General features: G+C 36.4%; 1 protein-coding gene and 1 pseudogene across 1 annotated transcript; one reads left to right on the plus strand and one right to left on the minus strand.

Moving 5' to 3' along the window:
* The first annotated feature begins 7,763 nt into the window (after positions 1-7,763).
* On the plus strand, positions 7,764-10,889 carry LOC113326911 (peroxisomal (S)-2-hydroxy-acid oxidase GLO4-like). Its single transcript, XM_026574572.1, has 12 exons — positions 7,764-7,868; positions 8,642-8,789; positions 8,875-8,999; positions 9,093-9,139; positions 9,223-9,300; positions 9,387-9,511; positions 9,577-9,636; positions 9,725-9,788; positions 9,924-9,993; positions 10,070-10,170; positions 10,381-10,485; positions 10,594-10,889. The coding sequence occupies exons 2-12, from the start codon at positions 8,647-8,649 to the stop codon at positions 10,771-10,773; spliced, it is 1,098 nt and encodes a 365-aa protein (XP_026430357.1). The 5' UTR covers positions 7,764-7,868; positions 8,642-8,646; the 3' UTR covers positions 10,774-10,889.
* A 393-nt stretch (positions 10,890-11,282) lies between these two features.
* LOC113326526 lies at positions 11,283-13,026 on the minus strand (annotated as a pseudogene).
* Between the last annotated feature and the right edge of the window lie 3,362 nt (positions 13,027-16,388).

Below are 16,388 nucleotides of genomic sequence, written 5' to 3' on the forward strand. Positions count from 1 at the left end.
ATTCAAGCTAATATTTTTCAACTGTTAGATCGAATCTTAGCTTGTTATACACAAATGAAATGTAATTATTTAGGTTTGAGTAACCGTACCTAAACATGTACACTTAGTTGGTTCAACAATAGTTAACCAATGGTTAGCCATATGAACACTTTCATATCAACCATATTCATCTTTATCACAACTAGTTCAAATGACTTCAAAAGAACTAGTTGGAGAGTTTTTCAATTGCTTAGGTCTTTATGAATAGACACAATTGATCGGTTTGATTCATTTGAATCAATTCATGAACATTATAGCCATGGTTTGCAAAGATTTCATTCCTTATAATTTATATGTTTAAGTTCATGAACCATCGATTTGAGAAAATAACCAGCTCAAGTATGCGTACGGGTATGTGTACTTAAGTAACCGGATTTGAGTTGGTTTTGGTTTCCAAACTCAGCAGAAAATTTCGGGTAGAAAAGTTTCGCTAGTATGCGTATGGGTACGCATACTTTAGGTGACTGGTTGAGAGTTCGTAAACTCCAAAGTCAGCAGATATTCACGGACGTGTACTTCCGCCAGTATGCGTACGAGTATGCATACTTAACCTGTCTCTTTCACCAATTCCGTATACAAACATATGCATACACTTGGTTCTAGGTTTATGGATTTGTACACTAATGTGCAAACACACTATATATTCCTATATCCAAAGATGGTTGCATAATCTCAACTCTACATTCCAATCATTGAAATATTCTTAAAGGATGTTATATAGTTGTTATTCACAAACTATTTTTCATTAACGCGATTTTCAAGATAATGAAATGTCATCATGACATTCGTCACGAGTAAAGATGAACTTGTCTAAAGCGAAATCTTACCAACACATATTTCGAGAAATGGATAGGCGAGATAAACTCGGCTCAAAATAGTAAATGTGTATAATTGAAAACTATGTACTTATACGACTTTTGTCTCAAGAGTAGGAGATAGAGTAGATAGACTTTTGAGTGATAGAGAAGTTCAAGTCTCCACATACCTTTTAGTCGGATGAAGTTCCACTCGTTTCTTGAGTAGTTCTTCGTCTTCGTAAGATGATCACCGTGGAGTCTGGAGCTCAATTACACTTAACTATCCTAGTCCAAGACTTAGCTATAAGTAGACTAGAAATCAAGACATATAGTTTTGACAACTAAATTTGACAAACAAGCTTGAGATTTCATTATCTTGAAAATGGGTACGCATACTGTCGTTCGACCGAGCAGTGCTCTAACACAAACGGGTACGCATACTGTCGTTCCGGACCTAACTCAGGTAAAACCGTTTGCATACTGGTACGCAAACATGGTTCCCGGACTTTAACATTTAAAATCATTCGCATACTGGTATGCAAACTTGGTTTCCGGACCTGAAGCATACCAACACCGTTTGTACATTAAGTACGCGTACTGTGATGTTTTCCAGACATGAGTTTTAGTTCTAGACTCCCATTTCAATCATCGAAACATTCTTAGAAGACGACAATGGCTGTCTCATACAAACCATTAGCTTATAAGCAATTTTAAAGTGACCGAATGATCAATGCGAAACATTCCGAGTCGACATCAAATGAATGTCTCTCACAAATCGTATAAGATGTTTCAAGGAAATTTTCACATGATGATCTTTTGACTCAATATTTAGTTTCCAACAAATAAATTGTTTCCAACTAAACTCGTCAAGAAATAATGATGAGTGTAGCTAAAGCAAAAAAAAATCCAACACATATTTCGAGAAAGATATAAATGAGTTAAACTCAAATCGAAATATCAAATGTGTATAATGTAAAAGTCTATATAACTATACGACTTAGTCTCAATAGGAGATAGAATAAAATAGACTTCTGAGTGATAGATAAGTTTTAGTCTCCACATACTATTTGTTGATGAAGTTCCTCCAAGCTCTCTTCTGTAGATCTTCGTCTTCAATCGATGAACGCCGTGAAGTATAAATCTCAACTACACATTTTATCCTAATCCGAGACATAGCTATAAGTAGACTAGAAATCAAGATTTATAGTTTTGATCATCTAAACTTGACAAAAAACCTTGAGATAGAAACGCTTGCGAGTTCGACTGAGCAGTGCTCTAACACCTTTTAGTATCTGTGGATTTTTTCGCAGCTCTTTATTTGCGTTTATATTTTTGTAATCCACCAAACGACTATCCAGGTGTTGTAGTTGTGTTTGTACTAGGAGTATATCCTTGTGGATAAGGGATACCGCAAGGGACATTAAAAGTGTTTGAAAATTGATTTGCAAATGGAGTTTCAACAAATTGTATTGAAGATGGATTCTGAGCAGATGGGGTTTGAGTAAAAAACATATTTAAGATATTTCCAAGATATTAAGATGACAGAGGACAGAGGACACGAATTCTGATCCATAATTTCATTTCCACCAACTTGTACATTTGGAACATCTTTAAGCAACTCATACTCAACATCGCGAGATTTTTTTTTGTTGTGTATTTTCAAAATAATTGCTTCTCGCCATTACAATCTACATCAATGTAAACAAACCATAATAACATATACATAAACTAAATTATTCACAAACAACATATACAACAACTATAATTGACATATTTATATAACATACCCGGTTATTAGATCCCAAACCCGTATTACTTGCATTGACTCTTGAAACACATTCAGAAAAGTATCTACTTCCGATTTGACTACACTAAACCTATTACGAACACTTTTTGTAGTACGCTTATGTGGGTTCCCACCACAAACTTCTACAAATTTGTGAAAAAGGGTTTCATATAACTTATTCTTATCTTCAAAACTACTTTCATCTTTAGCACAATACATAGTAACAATGTGAACATTTTCCAAATTAGTAAATCTCGCTCTATGTTTTTTTCTTTTTCTTTGAGTTTGCAACATTGTGATGAGCAAAAAAAAATTTAAAAAAATTTAAAAACTTTTAAAGAAGATAATTTGAGAGATTTGAGTAAAAAAAAAACAATTTGTAAAAAGAGGACTTGGAGTGATTTGAATAGAGAATTAGAGTTGTATTTATAGAGGATTTTTTTAGAAGTTTTTGAAAAAATGACCGTTGAGATCCGATGGTGGAGAAGATAGAGTCGTTGTGAATGATGGATGGTTAGGATCGAGTATAAGAGAGGTGTAAAAGAAAAAGGTCAAAAAAAAAATTACGAAACGGAAACTCATTTTTCGTGTAATATGACACGGAAAGTGAGTATCGGTTTCAACTGCCAAACGGATACTTAATTTTCATAAAGCATAAATTTACACGGAATCTGAGTTTCCATGTCATTTCTCTTCCCTACAATCTGGATCAGATGTGATCCAGTTTGAGTAGTAGGGAAGGGATGTCCCTACTTATGTAGAGATATGGGAGACCATAATAGTTGCAAATTGATATTTTTTCCTACATATAAGACATAGGGAAGGGATTACCCCTCCCATAATACTTATCCCAATGGAACACTTGTAACCTATTTATATACCATTTCACAAGTTATTTTTTGATTTTTATAAAGGAAAAGTAATCATAAATTAGTTTGGATATATAATTTTAAAATAATTTTTAGAAGCAAAAAATTGAAAGATTTATAGAAGCAGAAGCACTTCTATTTGTGATGGCTTAATAAGCCTTTAGTGCCCTGGTTCAAAATTCAGAAAATGGGCTATTTGGTCAAAATGGTACTTTTCCTGGTTCAGATGGACGGGTAAACTTTTTCCCTGGGTCAAATGGACAGGACATATTTTTAATTGGAACAGACGTTACTGCCCTTTTTTCTTATCCATTTTTTCAACTGAAACTGACAAAAACTACCTAGAAACCATCGATCTCCACTTTCTCCACCATTTCTATAACCATCCAGAGAAAAACAATATTTCTCATTCTCCACCATTACCATAACCATCCAAAATCAACGTCTCTCACCATCAACAATATAAGAATTTGGGTTCTCCATCGTCTGCTCACCATCAACACTATCAGAAATCGGATTCTTCATCGTCTGCTAACCAACAACACTATCAGAAATCGGTTTCTCCATCTTCTGCTAACCAACAACAACATCAAAATCAAATCCAACATCATCGTCTTTGAAATACATGATCAAAATCAAATCCAGTATCATCGTATTTTTAGATGAGTTGGAGACATCATCGTTGAAATTTGTTCAAATCCAGTATCACCTGCTTACCAACTACAACATTAACTATTCATATTCTAATTATGGTTTGGCCGTAATCAATTTCACCAAATGTCTCCCAAAACTCGTATATTCCCAAACCCTAACTTTGTTCTTTTATGATTTCATTTTCATTTCAGTGGGTGTGTGGATGCAACTGGATATTATTTGTTGAAGTGTATGTTATGAATGAAATTGGTCATCATCTGGTTATGTTTTGGTGAAGTGTATGTTATGGATGAAATTGGTTTGCATATGGTTATATCAATTGTTTCAGCAGGTTTAGACTATGAAGAAACTGTTTTCATCCAGGTTAAAATCTGCAGTTTCATACAATATTGATGTTTATGTTTGTGTTGTTGTGAGCTTTGCATTACTGGCACAAGAAATTAGATGTAAAACCATTTTAGTTTTATGGCATTATAATGGGAGAATTTATATGATTAGATGAATTTGCTTATTCACATTGTTGTCAATGGACAAACCTTTTTTGATTGAGAAAAACTATAACTAGGATTGTTGCTTCTCTATGTTTGAGTCTCTTATTGTTTTGCTCCAGAGATATGGATTCAAATGCTTCACAAAACCAACATTTTGCTACTTTTGTTGGAAATATCATGCAACTTTATAAGTGTAAAATAACCGTCAACTCCATGCAACCATGCTTCTCTTGTTATTTGTTTAGAGTTTGTTGTGAAATTTGCTTATATATTGCTCGGGTATCTGATAAACTAACAAGATCATGAACGTAAATGTACATGAGTATTGAATATTAGGTTGTTATAATGAATCTGTGGATGAAGATCTGTATTACATGTTGAAACTGATTTCATCTAGCTTAAAGTTAGGATGTAACTTGTTGTCATCTAGAACTAACATAGGATGTAGTTGGTTTGCATCCGTTGGTATACCTAATTCTAATGATTAGGTTGTAATGAAACTATATTGGATGAAACTGGCGATATTTAGAACATATGCAAACCAACTACATCCTATGTTAATGCAAACCGTTGCTGCAATAATAGGTTTGTGATTGGTATTGCTGCCAGAGATGGATGTGTAGAGCAATAAAAGAGAGTATTAATCTCAGGTTGTTCTTGACTGACTGAGTAGATGGATCTGCTGTTGTTACCATGAAATTGAAGTTATACTCTAGGTTTTACTGAAACAGTGACTGTGTTGCGGGTTGAGATTGCAGCTGACCTAGTGGTGCTGGTGAAACATGGATGAGCTGGTAAAGTTTTGAAGTGGGTGCTACAAATGACATGATTAATAGATTTCAGGTTTGCTCGATTTTTGGAGTTTGCAAGGGAGTTACAGAATTATTTGAAGAGAATCAGCTGATTCTGGCATTGTTTGTTCATGGGGTGTAGTCTAAGGAAGAAGATGATCACAAAATGAGTAGACCTTGTATATGGAATACTCAATGATGAAAGTAGGTTATGGAAGTTGAAAAAGGACTAACAATGTCGTTTCATTTCAGTTTTTTAGCAATAAGTCACAACAAATATTAATGTAAATTAAGTTTAAGTTTTTTGTTTGTAAAACTTTATCTTTGCATGCGTTTATGATCACTTGGATTCATCTATGGATGTATATTTCTTAATTGCATGTCAATTAATATGAAAAAATTACTTAAATTAATTGTAACTTCATGATATTTCATACAATCTAGTCTGAATATGCAGGATGAAAACCAGATGTATCTTGACAAAAAAATACTTTTTTTGTTTGAATATGCAGGATGAAACTGGTTTCATCCAAGATTTTTAGTTTTTCAGCGTGTCCAGGATAAAAAAGAATGTTGAAATGATCAGGATGCAATTGGTTTCATCTTGTCCAAAAATCCGGGTTTTTCAAAATATGCAGGATGAAAACAGTTTCATCCTGGTTTAATCTGTGTTGTTCCTGAACTCATTCAAGTTTTACCATAAAAAAATGAAGAACATCTACGATTGAATATGAGTCAGTATAATGCATAACCATAGAAAGAATTTGAAATTCAAAGCATCTGCAAGAAGTATATGAACAAAATAAATGTTATTATTCAGTTGAACACATAAATAAGCAAAACATGAAAAGCTAATGAGTATTGAGTAATACAAGATGAACCCGGATTCATCCATGCTAAATCATCACATGAAAAAACACAGTTCACAAACAATTGAATTAGATTATTAACTGAACTTAAAAATACATCATCTGAAAGCTAATTCGATACGATTAATATTGAATTCAAAAACCCCTAGAAGATCAGGAGTAAAAATCCAAAGTTAATAAAAATTAAAACACATCATCAATAGATAATGAAACTTCAATTCTTCTTCAACCCGGAGCTTATACCAGGTGAACACATTTTCAGGCACACATCGAGAACCTGGTCTTCTCATCACCGTCGACTTCCATTTCGATCAAATATCATATCCAAACTTGAAAAAAAATCCGTAAATTTTTTTTGAATAATGACATTGGAGGACATCTAAAGAAGCCTGTTCTTCCGATTAAGAGAATCTGTTTTACAAACTTGAAACGGAATCAGAACTGTTTTGAATTTGTTTTGAATATTTTCAAAAGATGCTTGGTAATTTTTCATCGAGAATCTGTTTGAGAATGAAGAAGCCTGTTCTTCTTTGGATCGGAAGTCTTTTTCACCCAAAATTAAAGAAAACAAGGCCATATTGGTCCATTCCAGTTAATTAATAAACAAAATACTGGGTGAAATATCCAAATTGGATAATTGAACAGTATTTTTCTGTTTAATGTCCATATAAACAGTATCAAAATCTACCAGTCTGTTTCACCCAGAAATTATTAGTTTTGGTCATTTTAACTAATTATGTGTTCAAATTCAGGTCACGAGGCGATATTTGGTTTAGCCATTTAGAGCGTCCACAGTGGGAGAGTAAACCCAAATATTTGGTCTTTTGAACAGACATAGTGGAACGTACTATCGATCTAATTTTGATCAACAACTAAAACCCAGAGTATATTTGGTCTGGGACCAAGACTAAACCCAAATATAGTCGAGCGTTGGTATACTTCACGCCCCACCACCAGGCGGACATATAGTGCACGTCCCACATCAGGCGGACGTATATTCCACGCCCCACATCAGGCGTTGGTATAGTCTACGCTCCACATGGGGCGTACGTAAAGTCTACGCCCCATTTTTTTTATTTTTTTTATTTTTGTATGGGGCGGGCATTATACCCCCGCCCCATTCTTTGTTTTCAAAACCATTTTAGTGGGGCGGGCTTTATACCTCCGCCCCACTTCTTTCTTTTTTTTTTTTTTTTTTTTAAAAATCTATCCAATCAGGCGTTGGTATAGTCTACGCCCCATACCAGGCGAACGTATAACGTACGTCTGACCAAATTTAGTCTTTCCACCGTAGCGTCACACACCATACTAAACCCAAAATTTGATCTTTTTTTCCTTCTTTGGTCTTTGGTTATACTCGCACCACTGCAGTTGCTCTTAGGCGCTGCAGTCAAGTGCAACACACGTGCAGTGGTACAAGTACAGTAGAAGTCTCTTTCCCACTGACATCTCCAATAATTGCAGTAACTGAGTTTGTTTCTCTTTCATAGGTATCCACATCGCAAGTACTCCTCCTCTGCATCTAATTTTTTGGGTCAGCATCTTCATCATTTTTCCTCCACTTCAGTTCAGGTATGATTCTTCTCCATATTTCATAGTTATATTCATCATAAATAAAAAATCTGCTTACATCTTTATACTATTTTTGAGGGCTGATTTCTTATTAGAGTAGTAATCACTGTGAAGAGAAAGATTAGTCTTTGTGATCTCTATCATCAATGAAAAATTTGTTTTCATCAAATCTTAGCATTTCTAAAGTAGCTAAAAATTGTAGAGGTGAATGCTTTTTTACATATGTAGCTAACACCCACTATGATCTTGGTGGACTTAAAGACCTACCAACTTTTCTTGTGAAAATCTCTCCACAAACACAGTTGGATCATAAGCAGAGAAAATACCCTGCAGGTGATGAATTAACAGGACTCGGGAACCATCTAATTAGTAATTACCATCTTGCTTATGCCACATGAGCTGATATGGTTGGTGTCTCCGGCTGGAATCTATATATATATATATATCCACTACGTGAGAAAATAGAATGAACTTCTGTATATCCGAGACCAATTCAGACCACTGCAAATTTATTATGTCTTTATTAGATGATACCTAACTAGGAGATATATGTAGAAATGATTGAATGATTGATAGGTAGATAGATGTGTGGTTACATTAATTAACCGTCTTAAACGGCTTACTTGAATTGTGGCTTGCTTGTTCACTGGTTTACTTGCACCTAGAAGAAACCAGTAATAAGTAATGAGATACAAAAATATTTTTCAGCAGGGGTACCAGTTATTTCTGGAGTGCTGGGTTGACTAATCGATTGAATAATATTTCATTTCTAGGAAACATGGTGCTTGAAGTGGTTAATGTGAGCGAATTCCAACACTTAGCTAAACAAATTCTTCCAAAAATGCATTATGACTACTTTAGTGGAGGTGCAGAGGATGAAAATACATTAAGAGAAAATGTGGAAGCATTCCGTAGAATCACGTGAGATATCAAAACTAACATTACAGTAGAAGCTAATGTAGTTTATGTTTTTAATGAACTTTTTAATGGGCGTTCTCGTGATCAGGTTTCGACCAAGAGTTCTTATTGATGTGAGTAAAATAAATCTATCGACAAGCATATTGGGATACAATATGTCATCGCCAATTATGGTTGCTCCAACTGCATTCCATTGCTTAGCTCATTCTGAAGGTTTGAATCCACTCTAGTGAAACAAAGTTGTATGTTATATTTGCTTCTTTGTGTTTCAACTGCGGTTACCATATGTGACATTTGTGTGTTCAGGAGAAGTTGCAACAGCCAAAGCTGCAGCTGCATCTAATACAATTATGGTAATAATGTCAAAGTTTATTCGTCCTTCTTAACATTCAAATTTTCAGAGTGAAAGTTTGTTAATTGACTTCTTTTGTCTTAGGTATTATCCTTTTCTTCAACTCGCACAATAGAGGAAGTTGCTTCTAGCTGCAATGGTATTCGGTTCTACCAGTTATACGTAAGATATCCACAAAATGTTATTCGTGCGAACATTTAACTCGGTTTACTGTCGTAGTACCTCATTTACTTACTTGCTTATGAAAGGTATACAAAAGAAGAGATGTTTCAGCTACACTAGTGCAGAGAGCTGAAAGAAACGGATTCAAGGCTATTGTTTTAACGGTAGACACTCCAAAACTTGGTCGAAGATGGGCAGACATAAAGAACAAGTGAGATTCTTTTTCCTTTACTTGTTGATTATGTGGATTCTTACTCTAATTGAACATTTATGCAGGATGGTTTCACCCCAATTGAAGAACTTTGACGGTCTGTTGTCAACTGAAGTGGTTTCTGTGCGTATAACTCTACATTGAAAGTCGATGTTGTCTCTAATCATTCCATTCCCTTACAATTCAATTCAATTCTTCATATCTGTTTTGCAGGAAAATGGGTGAAACCTTGAAGCTTTTGCCACTCAAACGCTTAGATTCTTCTTTAAATTGGAATGTATCTATCAACTAACTATCTTGGTTATCCTTTCAAGCATTGTAATCTTGGTTATCCTTTGAAGCATTGTAATGTTGCCAAACTTCCAGTAAAAGTGTGCATAAATTTCTTAAACTTTATTTGGTTGTTTTGTAGGACATAGAATGGTTGAAGTCTATAACAAACTTACCGATTCTTCTGAAAGGGGTGGTAACAGCTGAAGACGGTATGTTCAAGATAGTTGAAATTTATAACCGAGTAGTTCATACTTCACAGGTTTACAAATGGTGCTGTTTTTGCAGCTATAAAAGCTGTAGAAGTAGGGGCCTCTGGTGTTATTGTATCAAACCATGGAGCTCGTCAACTTGATTTTGCTCCAGCCACTATTTCCGTTCTCGAAGAGGTGATTTCCTGCTAATTTTTTTTTTTTTGAGAAGTAGTAGTTTCTTTATAAAAGAACCATCAAAGTAGCCTTAGATTTTCTGTTGTGATCGGCGGATATTATTTAGCTACAAAATGAAGAATTAGTTTCTTCATGTTAAACCTTGTAATGTGAAGTATGTGTTGTTTGAAATGAAAATTATTTGAATGTTTTGCTGATGAAAAATTGCAGGTTGTCCAAGCTGTTGGAGGAAGAATTCCTGTTCTCTTGGATGGTGGGATTCGACGTGGAACTGATGTATTCAAAGCTTTAGCCCTTGGAGCTCAAGCTGTTCTTGTAAATCAATCTTCAGCTCACAATCTTGCAATGATTTTCAAAGAACACTTGGTTAATTTCATGCACAATGAGTTATATATAGGGAGCTTATATTCATGTCTATTGCAGATTGGCAGGCCAGTGATCTACGGGTTAGCAGCAAAGGGACAGCACGGGGTAACACGTGTCATTGAGATGCTGCGGGATGAACTTGAGCTAACCATGACCTTGTGTGGATGCTGTTCTGTGAAGGAAATAACTAGAAATCATGTACGCACAGAACGAGAGAAATTGCGATCGTTGCTCTAAATACCTAAGAAACAGCTCATTTGTAACGCGATTCCAACACCTAATAAATTTCCAAAGATAAGTATTCGCACCTAAAACAGATTGTCCACTTAAATGAGAAAGTCAGACTCTTAATTTTTCCACTGTTCTAGTCACTCGGAAAAATGTTCTAGCTAGGAACCACAATCTCAAAAAGATTTTATTGATAAAAGTTTCAGAGGAATTGAAAGTTACAAATGAGACAAAACACGCAGCTAATGAAACCAAAACATCCAAAAAACAATACAATATATGCAACATGACGTACAAGACAGTTGCAGTAGCAGACAAGGTAATGAAACCGTTTATTGACATACCGGACGGAGCTAGATTGATGAATGGAGACAGGCGGAAGGTAAAGAACATATCAGATACCTCCCCCCCACCCCCAATACTTGCCAAATTTTATGAAAATGAACAAAGAATGAACGTATGAGAATTTCCTTCAAATTCTTTTCTAAGCCTTAGTTCATTGACAATCTCATGTACAATTAACAAGAGATATCCAAGGAACCAAGTATGGCGTCTGTACGCTCCTGCACCACCTCCCATGCTTCATTTACGGGTCTTTCCTTTGTCAGTGTTTCCTCCACAGCAAACCGAATCATGTACACCCCTCCAACAACAGCATGAGCCATATATATATATATCTGGCCGGAAGCATTGACTGATTCAGGCAGTTTTGCAATGATCTCATTTGTTTGTGCTTCAATGTGATCATTTTCAACTTTTCTTTGCTTGAATATTGCAGTTGGTTTAAGTCGAAAACAGACCACGGAAAATGTTCTAGGAACCACAATCTCAAACCTGTTATCCATTCCGATGAGTCCTTGGAAATGCTTAGCCATTTCAACATGACTCCTAAGGAAAGTTCTCAAGTTGGCAATTCCGTACCTACGGAGTACTAACCAAAGCTTCATAGACCGAAATCTTTGGCTGAGTCTGAGAGCTGTTTGCCGATCCTTGTAAACTGTAGCTTGTTCTGATTCGGCTGCTTCCTTGAAATACTCTTGATTTGTTGACAACGCCTTGGCAAGGGAATCAAAGTCTTTAACCCATAAACAACAGCAATCTAAAGTAATCATGATTCATGAAGAACCACTTGTCTGCATTTGGACTAAATGAATCGGCCTCCTCCACACCATCAATGAAGTGTCTGAACTCTGGGCAAATACACGCACTTCCAGCATACGCCGCATCAACATGAACCCAAATACCATAAATTTTAGCAACCTCACAAAGGGGGCCAATAGGATCTACTTCTGTTGATGAAGTTGTACCGACGGAAGCACATAGAAACAATGGCACTAATCCGGATTTGATATCAGCAAGAATTGTAGATTGAAGTGAATGGGTGAGAGCCCGAAGTTTGTAGCCTTTGAAGTTGCGATAACACGATAGTTATTTGGGTCTATGTTGTAAAAGGCGAACGCCTTTGGGGCTTAAGCGCCAAAGGCGCACTAAGCGTTGGGCTGGCGCCTGGCAAAAAAAGGCGCCCAGGCGCCAAAGTAAACCTGTAAGGTGCATTTTCCAATTTTTCCATTGCGCTAGGCGCTAGGTTTGGCGCCTCGCCTTGCCTAGCGCCTTTTACAACATAGATTTCGGTTTATACCAGAAATTTGAGCAGCTTTTTGTAGTGCACAATGAGTTTGATCAGAAGGATACACAACTAGCTTGTTAGTATTTTCTCGCGGCCAATTTTGTAAAACATTTTATCTCTTGCTGCAGTTAGTGTACATAAAATGGCTTCACAAGTAGTACCTTGTAGAACAGCTCCTCCGCCTGCAGTTCCATCTGAGAGGAAGAGAAACGATTTGGGAAGTGTAAGCATTTTACCGAGCCAATTCATGACAATACTTTCTAACCCAGTTGCAGCAGACGAAGAACTCCCATTCAATCCGGTTCCAAGCATCTCTCCGAGGAACCCAGCAATGGAACCACTAGAAGGAAAGTAGTTTGGATTCCGCCAATGAGTAAGACCAGGGATAATATCATTTTTGACATCTTGAAGAATCGTTTGAATGGATTCAGGGTTGTTTGAAGCTGATTCGGTTAATCTTTCACGTAAGTATCCAGGTTCAACTTGACTCCTATTTGGCTGACTCTCAACAGTTTTAAAGTATTCAGCTAGGAAATCAATGATCATGTGACCTTGCCTTCTGAATCATCTGGATCAAGTGGGTTTTGTGAACAAATTGACATGTTTTCAAGGTTACCAGTTAGAAGACTACCCATTTCTAGTACTTGAGCTGATATGGTGTGTAATGAGATAGAGCTAGAGAAATGGTGTTGAGAAATGGAGTGAAAGATTTATGTAGAGAAAGTAAAACCACCTTATTGCCATGTCTCCTCAACGCGATTGGCTCTGTAGTACAGGCTATCTCGATCGGTTGCCAGAATTAAATATTTCTCACGCAACGCATACTGCTTAAAAAAATATAAAAGAACTGCTCTTTCCTCCAGTCTTCGTGGATTCGACTTAATTTATAAGTTCAGCAGATCTTTTGGCAGATATCACGGTCTCCAGATTAACATCTCGTTCACATGAACCGGGATTGCATTTTTTAACGCGTTTTAAGATGCACTAGATTTTGTGCCCGCGCTACACACCGGGCAGACCCGAAAACCGTTTTATCTCGCCCGATGCATGTTTAGAATTTTTTATTTGGTGTGGATCGGCTTCCGTTCGTCCGACGCTTAGGATATTTTATTTAGTGTGGATCGGCTTTGCCTCGCGGATCGCTTAAAATTTTTCAACACGTTTAGATGGTGAAGACTACGTGCATAGATGGTGAAGTGATATAAATATTCAATGTAGAGGCCCAACAGCGCGGGCATAAACATTAACTGCTTGAACAAAAATCTAAAAAAATAAATAAATTAATAATCATAATAAAACTTGGTTGGATTATAATTTAACAGCTAAAAATGAGCAGGAAAATAGGAAACTTGGACCTCTGTAGGCATAATTCAAACTAATAGGTAAAAAGGACTACAATGACGGCTTTGAGAAAATAAAAAAGATAGTTGTCCATGAACTGCAAAGATAGTTCTCTACTGAACGCAGTAATACAAAGAAGGAAAACAATGCTTCATGTGAAATTGTCCATGAAGCATAAGAAATCTCATTTTAATGAAAAATTAACTAAAGAATACCAAAAACATACTGAATTAGCCATTGAATATATATGTCTTGCTTGCCTTCCACCTTCTCAATTGATTGAGGCTCTCCGCAACAGTAGGGTAAGATTGGAGCATCAGATGGAAACTCCACTTCGGTCTCACAATACAAAGTTAACAAAGAGACACATAAAATAAATGATCTGAGAAAAGAAGGAGAAAGAAGCAAGCAATATATTGGATAACATACGCAAACGTCAGGAAGTGCAGAAGGAGAAAGAAGCAAGCAAAAAATCTAAGATATAAAATTTTCTAGTAGACAATTGTTAATGATGCGAATAAGAAAAGAAAAGAAGATAGCAGGATTGTATTAATCATACATATGAATATGATAAACATCTTTTCCTTATGATGATATTACACCAACAAAAGGCAAAAATAAGATCTTATAAGAAGACCTTAATAGAAGGCATCAGAAGTAAAGATTCCAATTAGGGAGGCTAGGTAACCAATTATGGCGTGCACCCTAGTTCGCATACAGCAAGAGGCAATAATAAGACCTAACGCGCGTCATAATTGGGAAAACCTGGTTAACATGGCTCAAGAGAAAGCTACATCGACTCTGGAGCTTGAGTCACGGAGATTTGAGGTGAAATAAAATCCCATCCAAGTGAGGCGCCTATATCGAAAGATTAAGGTGATAAGGTATCTCCTAAGGAGTGCAGAAAGTCGATCAAGGCGCCGAGGTACACAGTTGAGTCAAAAGTGCTTGGGGGGTCTGGAGCGTACATGGCCGCTCTTGACAAGTCTTGACTATGATGCACTCAGTCCGAAGAAACCCCACTTAGCGTGTGGTCTTGTAACCATAAGTCATATCGACGGAGGGATAAGAAGCTGCGAAAACAACTGGTTGTTGCATCACTGGATGGGAGGAGATCATCCTAACCGATAGGGGTACGCCTCCTTGAAGAGGCAATCAGGGGGATATAAGGACGACACCCTCCATTAAGGAGTTGTATTGTGTCAAAAGACGTAAATATCATGAGGCTTCTTATTCACGGGAGTATTAAGGCTTGTCGTATTTGCGCGTCCTATAAGACCTGAAGAGGCAATACTACTAAAGGATGATAAGGCGAGATCCATGGGCCGTTACATGAACATGTAAAGGACTCCTGCGATCTCGTCGCACAGAAACAAAATAATATAATAGGCAAAATAAGACCTTTAATTAGGAAGGCACAATAAGACCTCGTGAGAAAAATCCCACAGAAATTAATAATCATTGTTTCGCAAGATATACTAATGTGAGAGCAACTAATCTAGCGAATATAATCGCATATGAAAAAGGTATTTCCCACAAGAAGAAATCAACAGATGCATAGATGTGGTGCATTAAAATAGAATGTAGATGAGGCAACAAAATAAGGTACATTAAGATGAGGTAGGACAAAATAATCGAAACAAATAGACACAATGGAACAACCTAATGAAAACAATCCCATAACGAACAACGAAAGCCCATAAACATGAAACATGGGAATAGCAGTCAAATACACATTCTTCGAAGTACAAAGTCTACTCTCATATTGTAAAGCTTCAAACCTTACAAAAAGCTCAACTACTGATATCAAATTTCTATGAGATGACATCACCCCTTTACTCATTCCCTAAGTACCGGATGAAAAAGAAATGCTGCAGTATCGTTCCGATCAATACGCAGAGAAGTTGATTAAAAAGGGAATACGCAGGTACTCTTAGTGACTCAAAATCCAAAGGAACAACAACCACTCCCAAACCCCAGTTTTCCAATTCAGTCATTTTGTCATACAATGTGAAAGCAAGAACAACATTACATGTTGAAATCTGTTTCTTGATTTCAGTAAGACTACTCAATGGATTCATAGTAGTAGCAACAGCACCAATTGACAGAACACTTACGAAAACAATTGGAAAGAAAAGGGTATTTGGTAAAAGTATCAAAACAACATCACCTTTACAAATTCCATGTTTATGAAGTCCAGAAGCCATGGATTCCACCGACTGTTGTAGTTTTTGATAATATAATGAAACCCAGATTGAGATTCAATTAATGTTGTAAACCCATCATGTTTATGTGAGAAAATAAACGAAACAACATCAAGATGTTGTGCTTCGGGTAGTTGCATTGGTTTGTATTTGCTGTTTCAACTCATTCCACCATCATCTTTTTTGTCTTGTATCTTCCTTGCCGAAGATTGGTAGTTCATTAGGAAGAACCATGGCTTTGCGGTGAAGAAAATATGGCAGGGATTTGGTGTAGAAGAAGAAGTGAGGTAGGGCAGGAGGAAAGCCCTAATAAGTGAGATTTCTTACGCGTGTGTGTAACGCTGTTAGAGATTTCATACGGGGGTGGACAACACTAAACGGATGTTAATAAAGTAGAGTTAAGTTTTTGGTGTAAACCATGTGTAAGTTATTAATTAGGTGTGAATACTCAC

The sequence above is a fragment of the Papaver somniferum genome, unplaced genomic scaffold (genome assembly GCF_003573695.1).
Source record: "Papaver somniferum cultivar HN1 unplaced genomic scaffold, ASM357369v1 unplaced-scaffold_10, whole genome shotgun sequence".
Taxonomy (NCBI): domain Eukaryota; kingdom Viridiplantae; phylum Streptophyta; class Magnoliopsida; order Ranunculales; family Papaveraceae; genus Papaver; species Papaver somniferum.